Source organism: Euprymna scolopes, chromosome 8 (genome assembly GCF_053919585.1).
Source record: "Euprymna scolopes isolate OS-2025 chromosome 8, ASM5391958v1, whole genome shotgun sequence".
In the NCBI taxonomy this organism is placed as follows: Eukaryota; Metazoa; Mollusca; class Cephalopoda; order Sepiida; family Sepiolidae; genus Euprymna; species Euprymna scolopes.
Genome location: NC_136489.1, coordinates 57092706 through 57108045, shown reverse-complemented (window position 1 = coordinate 57108045; position 15340 = coordinate 57092706). Strand labels below are relative to the sequence as shown.

The 15340-nt window shown below is 32.7% G+C and overlaps 1 protein-coding gene across 3 annotated transcripts in view; it reads left to right on the top strand.

Moving 5' to 3' along the window:
• LOC145283583 (protein diaphanous homolog 2-like) overlaps positions 1 to 15340 on the top strand; it is a 182230-nt gene that overhangs the window by 62240 nt on the left and 104650 nt on the right. For all 3 annotated transcript variants that reach the window (XM_080132506.1, XM_080132505.1, XM_080132504.1), the window contains exons 4-5: positions 2717 to 2835; positions 7640 to 7708. In XM_080132506.1, coding sequence (XP_079988632.1) covers positions 2717 to 2835; positions 7640 to 7708 — 188 coding nt within the window. The remainder of the gene's footprint in view (positions 1 to 2716; positions 2836 to 7639; positions 7709 to 15340) is intronic.

The window sequence follows — 15340 nt, the reverse complement described above, 5'->3', positions numbered from 1 at the left end:
TTTCTGGAAGTTGTAGGTTCATTCCTTACTACAGGTAATAATAAGTAACTATCTATCTGGTTGGCAAGGAGCCCATCCAATGTGACTCTCTCTCTCTCCCTAAACTTCCCTGTCTTCGATCAGCTGCCTCAGATTTTCAGGATCACGATTGGCACCATGTGCAATTTGCTGGATGTCTGTGGGTCTAGGTCATCCTATGCTCGTGCACCCATGCCATGGAGTCTACAGCAATACATTTTTCACCAGCTCTTGCTTGCTTCTCTGGCAGTGACCAGCAAATCATTGCTTCCTAATGGTAGTAGATATGGCAGGTAGCTTGCCATAAAGTTGCTGCTTCATGGGATGATCTTGCCAAGATATATTTAACTGTTCGTAGCATACGGGTGTACGTGCCATCTACCTTTTTTTCCAATATTTTAGTGATTGTCCAGGTTTTAGCATCATAAACAAGGACAGACTCCACCACTGCTCTGAAGAACTGCCTTTTCAGTTTGTCAGCCTTGAAATCCATACTGACCGCAGCTTATCCAATGCAGCCTATGCTTTTCAGATGCAAATTTCAATATCTCTCTCTGTGGAACCTATGTTTCTGCCCAGTTATGTAAACTCAGTGACTTCTTTCAGTATTGTTCCATCTAAAGTTTTAATCCCCCTCCCCTCCATATTGAAAGTCATAAAACGCATAAGTAAGAATGTTAATGACTTTTTGAGATGAGGATTGATAATTTGCATTATTCAGACTACTGTTCTCATCTTGAATGTTATAAAAATAATGTTTTGGTCCAGGTAATCTCCAACCTTTTTCAGATGTACCTTGTCAAATTCGGAAATCTGTACAGAATTTAGAACCAAACCCATTATTTAATCCACGGGGTAGCATGTCCTCATTCTGTCAGCCATGATCAGATAAGTCTCTTGCAATTGTATTAGTATCACCCACACTAAGGATTGAACCTTCAACCTCCAGCAGTGTCACTTAGAATTGAATTTTACTTAGTACTTTATCTGTTAGGTCACAGATTCGAGTTCAACAAAGATTCTAGACTTTAACAAGGTACACCTGAAGAAAGTCAGAGGTTACATCGACTGAAATCTTAGAATAACACTAATGATGAGAATAATCCAAATTAATGAAACAAAGAATAACATACTGATTAATTAGCACTTTTGCCTAGTCATGGTTGATGAAACAAGAACAATCTACCTGTGTTAATTAAATAATGAGTTCAGTTCGAAATTACAGTTTCCTTAGTTCGACATATAAAGATTCCTAACTTGAAAAAGATGTACTTGAAGATTACATCAGCAGAAACATTGTGACAATAGCAAGATGTTAATAGTAGTTCAAATAATACAAGGCGTATAGCACAACATTAGAATCTCATTTAACGCTAGCAAAAATGTTTGTTAAAATCTGGTAACTAGTTAGGCAGTAGCTGAAAGGCAACAGCACAAAGTTAAATTGTATGTGTGTAGCATTTTGTGTTATTTTTTTGCAATTACACAAGATACATGGTGCATATTTTATTGCCAGCAAGACCTATGTCCTGGCATTGCCTAGGTGAAATAGAAAAGAATGATTTAACTTTTTTCAACAACCTAAGCCTAAGTCCATGTTGCAGAAAAACCTGCATGAATACAATTTTATCTAAAATTTAATAAAACAACTTAGTATTACCAAAGTATTTTTTAAAGCAAGTACATTTTGGATTTTCGTCAAAAACAATTTTTTTCTCTTTATGACTTATTTGTGTTAAAACAATCTGTGTAAGTCGTCATTTCACCGTAGAAAAAATACATGTGATCAAAATAGGATTTAGCTCTAAATGATTGCTTGCAAATTGTGTTTACACAAAAAAGCCACAAATCAACAAATTTCTCATGTCTTTTCTTTATAAAAATAAAACTACCTGATCAATTTACATGATTTTGGGAATATGATATTTTTGTTTTGTCACATGGGCGTACATCAAAGATTTTTCTTGATTTTTGTTTTTTAATACAGGGAGAATTTTGGACAAGAACTGATAAATAGTAATAGGTAAAAAAAAGGCATGTCACTTTCTCTTTGGAAAGTTTGGGAGAGTCATGGAATCTGGAGAAAATATCATAAATAAATGCATAATATCTGGAAACACGTGAATATTTAAGGTAATTCATGTGCGGAACAGATTAGCAAATGGAGAGTTTAATTATTTTGCTATGATGTCTGGAGGGGGAAAAACAACTTTACTTTCTTATAGAAATATTGTTTTTCCACAAGCAGATACACATATCGATTGTGATAGGAGCAACTGATCTAATTAAAAAAAAAAATACTTAGAAACAATTCTTGAAATATCAAGCTGTAACGAAATATAGATAAAAGGAATAACGTCTATTCTTAAGAGTCTTCGCATATAAATTCAGACCATAATGAAATTAAGTGTTAGCTCAAGAAGGGAGCCCCTTGATCTCTGAAAACTAACTGATATAAAAAAAATAATTAAAAAAAAAAAGAAACAGATCACTCACATCAAGCCAACAATCAACAAAAAATCCTAAACTCAAGTTCCACTCACTTTTGAATTTTTCAGTAGAAGAATGAAACATGAACTTAGGATTTCTGATTAATGTGTGTGTGTATATGTGCATGCGTGTCTTATTTATGGAAAAAAAATTATATATGTATATCTCTCCCATTCTTTGTACATATATTTTCTTTTTTAAATTGCAGCAAGTCCCGACAACGCCAAAAGAATTCATAGAAACGCTACAGTCATGCAGTTTGAAAGGCGAAAAGCGATTAAAAGTGCTAGAGTCCTTACGTGTATCATTGTCAAGTAATCCAGTCAGGTACGTCTAAAAGAAGATTGTAGAAGTGTACGTTGTGGAAATCGGCAGTGGGATGAAAGTGTTATTACAACCATAATAACTGGCCCTAATTTATATTACAAATTGCAGATAAAATTGTATATAAAACTATATGTCACACAATGATTGAAGATGAGAGAAAAAAAATTAAAAATTTGACGTATAAGAAATTCTTATTCAGTATATTACGGTTAAAATATAAATGCATAAGAGGGTAAATGTGGATTAAAAGCAACAAAATGAAAGAAAACCAATCACAAAATAGTGATTGTCCACAGTAATTCTTTATATGTGAAAGATAAGAGAAAATATATAGAAATAGCATATACGTGTGTGTGTGTGTGTGTGTGTGTGTGTTTAAAATATCAACAATTATTTTTCATGCTTACACAATCCTGAGCGATAGGAAATGATAATTACTGCCAATAATTATCATGTTTGGGAGATTCAAACCCAGTCACAAAGTCACCTTTGACGTTGTAGGCTGGTATATATCTGCAGACTATCAGAAATTAACACAGGAATTGAGAGAAATCAAATCCATGTACATACCAAATCAGCATGCGTGAATGGTAAATAGAAAATATTAAACAAATGTTGCATTTGCATTTAGGTTGGCAGCTTTTTCTTATTTTTCATAAGAGAGCTCCCTTTATTTTTCTAAAGGGGCTTTTTATAACACTAATGTTTTTAAAATATTAACAATTATTTTTATACCCACAGACATTAGCATTTAATGCTCGCACACATGTGTGTATAAAGTGAGGTATTTGTATATGTTTATATATTTGTATATACAAGATTTACTCCTGAACTAATTAACTGATTGTTGTGAGTTTTGAAACACAGGTGTTAGTTGTAAGGATAGGTAATGTGGGCTATATTTAATGTAGTTTTATGAAAAAAGAAGTTGAAAATCTTTGAGAAAAGTCAGATAAATTTTTATAATAGTTATTAGAAATTAATAAATATTCCCCAAATTTTAGTTTCTTTTAAGTATTTTAACAGGTGTTTGGGGTTTATAATACTGACACAACCTTGCATCTGAACATTCCAATATTTCCGATTTGCATTGAATTTGATAAAAGTCATTTTACTTTATGACCTCTTAAACTTAAGGTTTAAATTTTAGACATTTTCTAAAATATAAATCCTGTCATGGGTTTTAAACAAAATTGGAATAAGGATTCTAGACATAAGGTTTAGCGTCATTATATCTTGATTTTAATCTTTGTACTGTGGCATAAAATTGGTACAAACTGTTCTCTGTAGGAACTTAATTTTACATGTCCTGGGATTGATATTCTTCTAGTATAGCAAAACTATAAATAGAAAATAGCAAAAAAAAAAAAAAAAATCAAATTACAAGTGTGTAAAAGTTGCTGGACATTAATTCATTTAGATTTGGAATGATTATTTTGGAACAATTCTATCTTGAAAGGAGAATATGCTTATCAAGATAATGTGTAAACATGACATCTTGGAAAGAAAACGGTCGCTGAGTTCTTAGAATGCGTAGAACAGGATTTGTAAATGATGTCTATATTAATGGTTTCATGTGGACTGAAGAAATAACAATATTTCAACCTGTCATGAAGCTGTCTAATGATTTTAAAATGATTAAATGGCTTGCCAAGCATCAGTTAGTAGCTAATTTTTGGAAGTGTGAAATCTATAATTTACCAAGCAAATTGAATCATTAGTCGCAGTCAATTGATATTTGGAGATGGAAATGTTCAAAAGATGGATCTCTTTGTTCAATACGAAAAATCTTTTTGAGCAAAGCAAGTTTTCCTCACAAACAATTACCATAATTTATATGTGGAGTAAGAATTTCTTTCAGTTTCGTTTTTTTCTAGCCTGCTAGGTCTACATGTTACCTTTATCAATGTAGACATCTTGTTGACTCTAGAGTTTTCATGTGTTCGCTTTGAATACCTTGTTTTTCTTCTTTGAAAAAACAGGCTACTTGACAAGAAATCCAAGAATTTAAGAGATGGAGAGATATATTGCAGCAGAGATGGGTTTCATTTCACCAAAGGGTTTGACCTATGGCCAATTTTTCAGAAAGTTCTAGGGTGGTTCTATTTTTAGTAAGATGGCTGACTTATTGGCACTGCATAATGATTTTTTTTCCTTGCGCCAAATATCTGGGTAGAGAGTGGAGCAAAACTGTAATAGTGGTATTTCACATTTGATGTTTTAAAAATACTCTGATAGGGAGGAAAGGAGACAATGGAATGCCCACACCCAAAATTAGATTATTAAAATAAATATTATTATTCTTTGAAAATTTATTAAATTACTTTCTTGGCAATTTTCTTTTAAAATTTTAATAAACAAAAAAACATATATATAACAATTAGGCTACACAAAATTTTCCACCTCAGCCTCACAAGGAATCGTGAAGCCAATGCAGAGAGTTGAGGTTAATGCATAATGGTATATATACACATTAAGTTTGCGAGCTTACCAATCAGATTCTTTTTTATTTCCACCTCTGTATTATACATGAAATAATAATATAAATATTTATTCACATTTTTTTCGGTCCTGGATATGACTTTAAACTATATCTCATGGTGAGGCCCCCAGCTTGCGGGCTTTGGGGAGTGTGGAGCTACCCTTTAATTGTCATTGCTCCCAGGTCCACTCTGACCCGGAGTGGTAGTACCTGTTAGGGTCCCAACTATGGGTTAAATAGAAACCGACCTAAAAAAAAAAAACAAATATATTCTATTAAAAAATTGTTCTCCAAAATCACTAGATTCGGCATTAAATAACCCAAAAAGGGTTGATATGTCGTAAAACAAAAACGAATCATCACATATTTTTTCTTAAAATTAAAAACAAATGATTTCAGATTTAAATAAAAAAAAAAAATCACTAATTTTTGCTGTGTCTTTTCTTTTTAGTTGAAAATCTACTATTAATACAGGATCATGAATACATTAGGCATGTTAAATGTATTAGCGTCAAACCAATGTGAGAACGGTAGTAAAAATATGAATTATCAATCATCTCCAAAATTTATAAGCACAATGCATTTTCTTTAATTTGTAAATAAGTTAGTGATTTTAATTAGTTTAAAGAAACGACTAAATTTGTTAAAAAGTTTTAGCAATCCTCATGTATTGAAAGCTTTGGAAGTTCAGTAATGTTTATAGATTAAAACATTAACAACTATAGTTTTATTATAATTTGCTTCCGTTGATAATTTAATAAATGTTATTGTAATAATTAATTTTAAATTTTACAATGCTATTTAAAAGCAAAAAATAAAATATATGCATTTTTAAAAAACAAAAATAGCAAAACAAAATCAAATAAAAATCACACCTGGTCAACACCTGGTAGAAGCACTAAAGACACAAAAAAAAAACTTACATTAAATCCATTAAACCATATGCAAACTTTGAAAATAAAACAATCTACGACAGATCAAATTAGCAAATTTATAAATGGAATCACAAAAAAGTTATTTTCATTTAGCATCCATTTTTAAATGCTAGCATGTTTTTTGAATCTGATCAAAAATTGATTTCCAAACTAACCTATCTTTGACTGGGTTTATATGTATCACTCTTTCTGTCACATTATTCTTATCAGTTTATACAAATTATATGGTTTTTATTTTTAAGATGAAGATTTGTTGTATTCATATTATTTGGATTTTTTTTTTTTAACTATTATCATTTCGAGTCTCATTTTTATAACATTTTGGTCGATGTAATCTCTGACCTTCAGGTTTATCTCAAACTCAGAAATCTTTCTGTCGAACTTGAGAATCTGCATGGAATTTCAAACAGAATCTTTTATTTAATTCGGGAGTTAGCATGCTCTCATTTCATCAGCCATGATTGGATAGAAGTCTTTAATAATTTGCAGTTGTATTTTCAGTCGCCCATTGATTGAATTTGCAGAAAAGGTTACTTTTACAACTGAAATTTTTTCTAAGTACTCTGATCACTGCTCCACGAGTCCTTGTGGGATGAGAGCATGCTACCCCATGCAGACTGAAGAAGGTCAAAGGTTACATCAACTGAAACGTTTGACAATGACAAGCAAGATGAGAACAATAGTTTAAAGAATCCAAAAAAATAGAAATAATGAAGGTATTATATTTTTTAATTTTTGAGATGAGGATTGATGATTTGGATCACTTGGACTACTGTTCTCATCTTGCATGTTATTCTTACGACTTTTCTATCAATGTAACCTCCGACCTTGTTCAGATGTATCCTATGGATTGAATAAAGTGTTCTGTTCAAAATTCTGTGCAGATTCTAGAGTCTGACAGAAAGATTCCAGGGTTCAACAAGGTATAGCTGAAAAAAAGTTGCAGGTTACATTGTCTAAAACATTGTGAAAATAACATTCAAGATGAGAACTATCTCATAGAATCCAAATAATACGAATACTGAAGGTATTGAAAAAATATTTTTAACTGTTAGAAGTTAATGAATTCTTTATAATGAAGCAAAGAAATGTTGTCTCTTTGAAAATATCAAAATATTTGAAAATATAGAAATTGATAAAATTGAAAGTAAAATTTTATTTTTCTGTTGAAAGGAGACCAGATCTTTTTATCAAAACAAATTATTTAGTTTTGGGGAATGAAACTATCAATGAGAAACCTCAACAGACTGTACTTGCTTACACAGAAAAAAAAATTCATATTATTAAAAAAAGAGAAATGTTCATCATAACATTATCTTTAATGCCTTGTCATTTATTTATTTTTTATTTATTTATTTTTTTTTTTTTTTTCAATTTTTCATTTTAGTTGGGCTGCAGAATTTGGTTTGGAAGGTCTCAATGGAATCCTGAAGAATTTAACTTACTGTTGCGATAAGTATGTAATATCCAATTACTTTTTTGAACTTTTATGCTGTTTGTGTAATGTTGCTTTTGTCTGTTATTTACTGAGCATCACATGAAAATCTAATGTTCTTCATATGGTTATCTGTTTCTTTTATTTTTTTTCTCACCCTAAACAAAGTGTTTTCATAATTAAACCTGATGGGCTACTAATTGGGATCATGTCTACAGGGGACTATGAGGAATTGAGCAGCAAAATTATTCACATTACATTTAAACTTCTTTATGGTTGTACAGTCAAGGATGCAGGAGACTAGGAGGGAATCTCAAAGTCTAGCAGTTCAAGGGAAAAAACTGTTAGAGTAGAAGGCTTTCCAATATCTAAGAACATCTACAATGAAGATGGGATTTTGTTGCTTGTCAGGTTAGTCAGAGGTATGTATGTCAAGGGGGTACAAGTGCTATGAGTTCATGAAAGCACATTCCATTAAAGTAATTCTAAAACAGGCACAAGGATGCAACATTGTGACAGTTGATAGTGCAGTACCTATTAAATTGGAGACTCTTTATGGACTCTGTCCAAGAGTGCAGAAACTAGTAGTTAGAGCACCAGCCCAGATATGGCAGAATACTTTATGCATGCGTGAATGCTGGCTTGTAGAATGCATTATGAAACTATTATCTTTGTTTAGGGTGCCATGTTTTGTAAAATTAAAAATCAGTACTTGTTTTCTCCAGCTGGTGAATTTGTTTAACATTTTTAAAAGTATCTTCTTCCACATATTTGATCACAATTGAAATTCACAAAACAAAATTAGTTTTATTGCATATGTGAACATTATCAAACTCTAACATTTATTTTATATACAATAAGCCCCACAGGACGTCCCCACTATCTGGTTTCCATCTCTACTGCTAATTTTACAATAAGCTGACTGTATTTATTAAAAACTCTTGCTTTACACAAAACAACAAACAAATGTTTTACAAACATAATTATCAAGTTTCATAACTCGCAACTTGTTAAATTAACTTCAGCTTTGAATTACAAAAGCAACTGGGAACCATATCGAACATCAACCTAGAATTTATTAACTCACTTTTGTAACAAAAAGTGACCTCATCACTATGGCTGACTACTATGTATCACTTTAGTATCATTATTATTAATAGTATTATTGTTACTTTATTTGCTCACAGGTAATCTTGTTACATTTGTGCATCTTTCCTTTTTAACTCTTTATTCAACCTTTAAAAAAGAAACAAATGTGGCCATATGTGTTGCGTTAGTTACTGCAGGTCTGAGAGATTCGGCACTAAGTGTAGTCCAAGGACCACATGCATTCAGACTGGTTGCCCTACCAATCATTCTGTGCCATCACTGTTTAAATGATCCACAGAATCATACTGTTGGTTTAATTTAGGAACTTGGGTAAAGAGTTGGTTCTATCAGTAACCTTAAAAACTTGCTTTGACTAATAACAAATATTCATTGTAACAATCATAAAAAGGGAAAGTTGTGTTTGTTAAAAAGAAAAAAAACAGTTGAGTAATTTGACTACTGGCAAGTCTTGGTTAGGGCACTCTGAAGTTTACTTTGTCTGTTGTCCCTTATAGAAATTGTGGTTTTTTTAATTTCTGTCTTTGATAACTGACCAAGTTCATTTCTCAATCTGTCTCTGGGACTGACGAACCATTTTCTACCAAATTGTCCAAGCATCAGTCCTTTGAGAATTTTTACTCGAGTTTTGTGATTTCTTATCCATTTTTCTTTTCCCTTTGTCAGAAAAATTACTCATTAAAAATGAGGACTGAGAAACAAATAAGAAGCGAGAGTGACAGGAGCTGCCAATAACGCATCTGCAATGCATTGTCTACTCTTCATAAATCAAAATTAAATCAGTTCTGAGTTAGATTGTGAAACTTTAACTAAGTTTGATGTTGATGCTCAGCTGTACACAAAGTTAATCGACTGGAAACCTATCTCATCCTTTTTTTGGTAATTTACATTTAATAAAAAATAATAGAAAACAAAATAAAACCTGGTTAAACTCACATAATATGTAGAAAAAATACAAATTTGTAAAATATACAGGGTGTTTGGGATAAATTTGATATTTTTTGGAAAGAAAAGAAAGTTGTATTGGCCAATAATTGATGTTTTTCGGTCTTTTCTTGCTAGATATCTTTGTTGGTTCAGGTACACCCTTCAACGACACTCTAGTGACTTTATCTGTGAAGTCATCAATCCAGCACTGCCACCAGGCTGGAAGAAAGGTCGCATTGGCTAACTCAGAACCTGGCTCAGAAAATTGCGGCATAATGCTGAACTGATTTTGTGCCCTCACCTTTTTGGTGTCTGTCACTGGAACCGCGAATGGCTTTCACTTATAACAGAAGCAGCCTTGAATCGCCGTGCCTGGTCAGCCAGTATTTAGGAAGTAATGAACTTGTTGAAAAGACCTGGCACAACTGACCCAGGGTGAATGCTACAACCATGACCATGATCATTAATTGTATTCTCAAAATCCAAAATATATCTCATACATGATCTTGTGCTGAATATAGCTTTTCAACCTAAAAAGCTGCCATGCCAAGCCTCCTCTACACTCTCGAGGTGAGATGTGGATCTAGAGTAAGCTTGCTTCAGTGTTCTTCCAGAGATGCAATTAATCATTTTGCTAAAATAATTGTAATTCAGCATTTCAAAATGCAAAATGTGGGACTGTTATTGTGCATGATTTTTAGTAAAAATTAGATCTAAGACATCTACTGGATCATTAATTTTTGCAATTTATATTAATTTCGACATTTCACATAATGTTTTCACCTAAAATGCGTTTGTTTCCAAATTCACTATTCTGCACAAGCACCTTTATTTTTTGTTGTTTTTCGCACTGTTATATTTAAAAAAGCTCTGTTTTTAATCTTACATCTTAAAAATGATCAATGGACAAAGTATAACATTTAACACATTTAAAATCGTAATGTAAAACCATTTGAATGCATGAAGTTTAGGTCAGATGTGAGACGCATTTTTTTGTTTACATCTCAAACTGCGTGTAGCCATCTTTCTTCCTAAACGGCGATAATTTTGCCTTCTTCAATCCAAGGAAAATAACTTCACTTTTAGGTTCATACCTAACACAGCTTTGCGCAGAGGCTGTTCTTGGCCTTCGGGCCAGGAGTGGAAGTAATCAGTTCTGGTCAATGTGGGGGAAACCCTTCATATCGGACACTTGCTTTTTAAGTCAATTAGTTTGGTCAATGTGGGGGAAACCCTTCATATCAGGCGATTGCTAATTTTGGACCTGCCAGAGTGTCCCCTTGGGAGAGCTGGTTTTTTTCCTCCCCACATTAAAAAACGGCCTTGTACCTAATTTGCTCAGTGGGGAAGCAAATAAATACATAACACCTACACATAATAGTCCAAGGTGTTGCAATCAGGTGAGTTGAAGGATTCAGATGTTGAAACTGATGAAGTTGTGGAAGTTTTAAGATAGCTACATTTTTTTTCACCCCCTTCCCCCAAACAAGGCACATTGCCACTTTGGTGTAGGGGCCTACTATCAGAGGCATAAGCTACAGGGGGTACTATGTAGGGAGTTGGGCAGCAAGATGTTGGTTCACATACACTTGAACTTCTGCATGTCAGTACAGTTGGGGAAGCAGGAACCCAGAAGGGAATTCCAAAGTCTAGCAGTTCTGGGAAAGAAACTACTGGAGTAGAAGGCTCTCTTACATCTCGGGATCTCTACTGTGAAGGAGTGGGATTTAGCTGCTTGTCGGGTTTGTTGGGGGTATTTACGTCGAGAGGGGGTACAAGTGCTTGCAGTTCGTCAGAGCATTCACCGTTAAAGTATTTGTAGATGTATAACCGTCGAGAACAACCTGGATTTTTCTTTTCTCTAAGAAGGATTTAATTATGTTAAGTATTCTTCTAGTGATACCGTATGATCTGATTTTCCTGAGAAGACCCTCATGCCATACCCTGTTGAAAGCTTTAGATATATCTAGAGCTACTGCTCTACCCTCCCCTGCTTTGTCCAGTCAATGATATATATATTCAGAAATTAGTTAGGATGTCTGCTGTGGAACGGGCTTGCCTAAATCCATATTGTTGGTCGGTCAGAAGTTTAGCATCTGTAAGGTGGTGGACTAGAGCTTGGTTAATTATGGACTCGAATATTTTGGCGAAAAGTGGGAGGAGGCTAATGGGGTGATAATTTACTGGGTCAATTCTTTTGCCAGAATTCTTGAAAACTGGTACCACAGAAACAGTTTTCCAGCAGGCAGGAAAGCAAGATTCATTAAGGCATTTGTTGTAAAGTTTGGATAGAACTGGAGTTACTTTGGTGGAGCATTTTTATAATAGCACAGCCGGGATAAGATCAGGTCCACATGCTTTTGAAGTGTCAAGATTTTTTATGATATGGTAACCTAAAAGGGGGTGATTTTCAGATCGTCTAGTGTGGCGTCTGTCTGCAAAGGAAAGTCGGGGAGGGGGTGGTTGCTGTCACACATATAGTCTTCTACACTTCTAATACTTTTATTCTCATAAAAATCAGTGAAATTGCTCATTTTTTTTTTCATTTTTTTTTTTTATTATTTAAATCTATTAATTGCCTACTTTAGTCGGAGACCCACTATGATGCACTAGGACAAAGATTCACAGGCCTCCCTGGAGTGATTTAGTCCACAATACATTGTAGTCTACATTGCACTGTAGAGAAACTACTTTTGATTTTATAAAATTATTTTTTATAATGACTTGAATTAAATGTTTAAAATGCAAAATGTATCTGTTATGGGTCAAATGTGCTCTAAACAGAAACGCACCCATGTCTTATTTAAAACACTACTGTTGATTTTAAACACCGGGTTCTTCTGCTTGTAAGTGATAAAACTTCTAAAATGTACTTGAGATGTTAGGTTGTATAAGGGTGTTAACTTCAGTCGAAATCAAACTGTTCCTTCTTTAGACTTTTTTGATTATTGATATTTATCAGAGGCATTCAAATACAAAACCTATCTAAGAACTCTCCCCAAAACATTAAGTACTTTGTGTGAAATTTCTTTAATAAAAAAATTTTTTTTTTAAATTGGTCTCAGCCGTTTTGAAGTCCATAGGAAACAAACTCAGACAATATTTCTATGATAAAGGAAAGCCATTAAAATTTTCAGTAATAATCATTGAACTCTTTTATTCTGATTCTTCACTTTTTGTGTAAACTTTGACTCTTAAAACAAAAGAAATGTATTTCTGTTCAATTTTTTTTTTTTTTTTTTTTTTTTTTTTTTATGATTTGTATCCCAACTCTAAATATTTTTAGACTGGTGTCATTTTTTAATAAATGACTGACAGTGCAATAGGAGAAGAGCAAGTCAAATCTATTGATAATATGTTCATTACTTAAAACAAATGTAAAAGCATAAATTAAATCAATGCATTTCTGTTCTGTTTCTTTATAAATAACTCAGTTATTTTAATATTTTATCATTAGTTGAACAAAAAAACTAAGAAGGGCTAAGCAATATAATTTTAAAACACTGTAATAACAAAATTTATCTTTCACAATTTAAAACATAAAAATAACATTTTGCAAAAATAATTTAGTTTACTTTAAAAAAAAAATGAAAATAATATTAATTCATATTATTAACAATGGTGTCCCTCAAGGTTTCATCCTGGGCCCAATTCTCTTCCCGATCTTCATCAATGATCTCCCAAATCACATTCTTAGATCATTCGTAAACATTTATACAAACATGCATCACAATTTATGGCAACACTTCAAAGTCCACCAATAAGTAAGATTTTTCTGATTCTCTCTCTCTTTCTCTTCTGATCTTGAAAATGTGGTGCACTGGGGGGAAAAGATGGCTGGTTAATTTTAATGCTTCGAAAATCAAGTTTCTCTCCTTTCATCCTAATCACTCTAACCTTCATTACATCCCAATTGAAATGAATGGCTCTCGTCTTGGGGAAGCTCCATGTCTTGATAAGCTTCTGGGACAGACCTTCACTCTTGATTTGAAATGGAACACATCAAATATCACTGGAAAAATGGTTGGATCACTCTACTGTTCCAGAAGGTATCTCACTGCTGATGCAATCCTCTATCTGTATAACAGGTATGTCCTAAAATGGAGTACTGTTGCCACATCAGTGTGCCCTATCCAGCCTTGATAGAGTTTGAAACCTAGTAGGTGATGCCCTTTTTACTTCCTTGCAACCTCTTTCTCACAGAAGAGACGTTGCAAGCCTGTCTCTATTATTTTCATGGCAAGTGCTTGACTGAACTCCAATATGTGTTCTCCCTTGCCAAGCTTTCACAAAACACTTGACTAGCTACAACCACTATACATTTTCCCCCACTTTCTATCTGTGCCTAAATCTAAATAGATTTTATGAACAAAGTTTTTTCCCAGAACTGCCTGCATGTGGAACACTGTTCTGCTGGCCTGCTTCCCGGTTAAATACTACATAGCTTTCAAATCCAATGTAAACAAGTTCTTGTTGAGCCGTCCACTTAAATAATCAAATTCTATCCAATTTACACTATTAACGATTACAAAAACTACCACCTTACATTCATTAACTCTTATCCCCGAATGGCCTTCAGGCCTTGATAAGTGGTAAAAAAAAAATGTACTTTTCTGCAGACCAGGTTAACATTTATTTTTATACTTAATATTACAATTACTACTTTTTCACTTCATGCTACACACCACAATTTTTTTTTTTCTGTGATAAAGTAAAGTCAATCTGTTAATTTTTATCATTTTTTTTTCTTTGTTCTACAAAATCAATGTTTGATTCTGGTTTATTAGGGCTATTTTGTGCAATGTTGGTACATGTTCTTATTAAGAAAAATATAATTCAATTTAATCACTGAAAAAATTATTTTTTTTTTCTAAAATAATTTTCAAAATGATACCATATAAAGAAAAATGGAACTAACTGTACTTTTGTCAATCCAGTTATTTCTTTTACTTTTTTTTTTTTTTGTTTAAAGAATCTATTTTACATTTCAGTTAATTAAATTATTAATATAAGCAATAATAATCACATGTAATGCAGGGTAAGAAAAGCTTTATATATATATATATATATATATATAAAGAGAGAGTTATAAAAGAATTAGAAATTCTTAAGGAGGAAACTTACCAGTGTAATGCGAAGCTCAACAAATTGGTTTCTAGCGTGTATTATATTGTCATTCTTATATATTTGTATATTCTCGTTCTTTTATCGTTCATTTTCTATATATCTATAAAAGTGAGAATGTGTGTGAGGACACATCTCAACCTATATACTCAACTAATTTTTGATCATCAGTTATGAAATTTGGTATATAGAGTATTCAGACATGTGGAAAACTTAATTGGTTTTCATCAAGAAAAAAGGGCTGCTAAATGGGCAAAATTGAAAAATTGGTACGTGGGGGGTCATCAGATTTTTATCTGTCACCTGTTTCACAACTGCGCATACATGAATCATTCAAATCACAGATTCTTTATGTTAAGAATAAGTAGGTTTAGAAAACCATTTTGAAAAGTTGTGTCATGTTGGTGTAATGATTATTGTACTTGGCTTAGTGCCTTTAGGTTTTGATTTCAGTCTTAGCTCGAGTATTTTAAAAATTTTCTTTACTTACAAAGA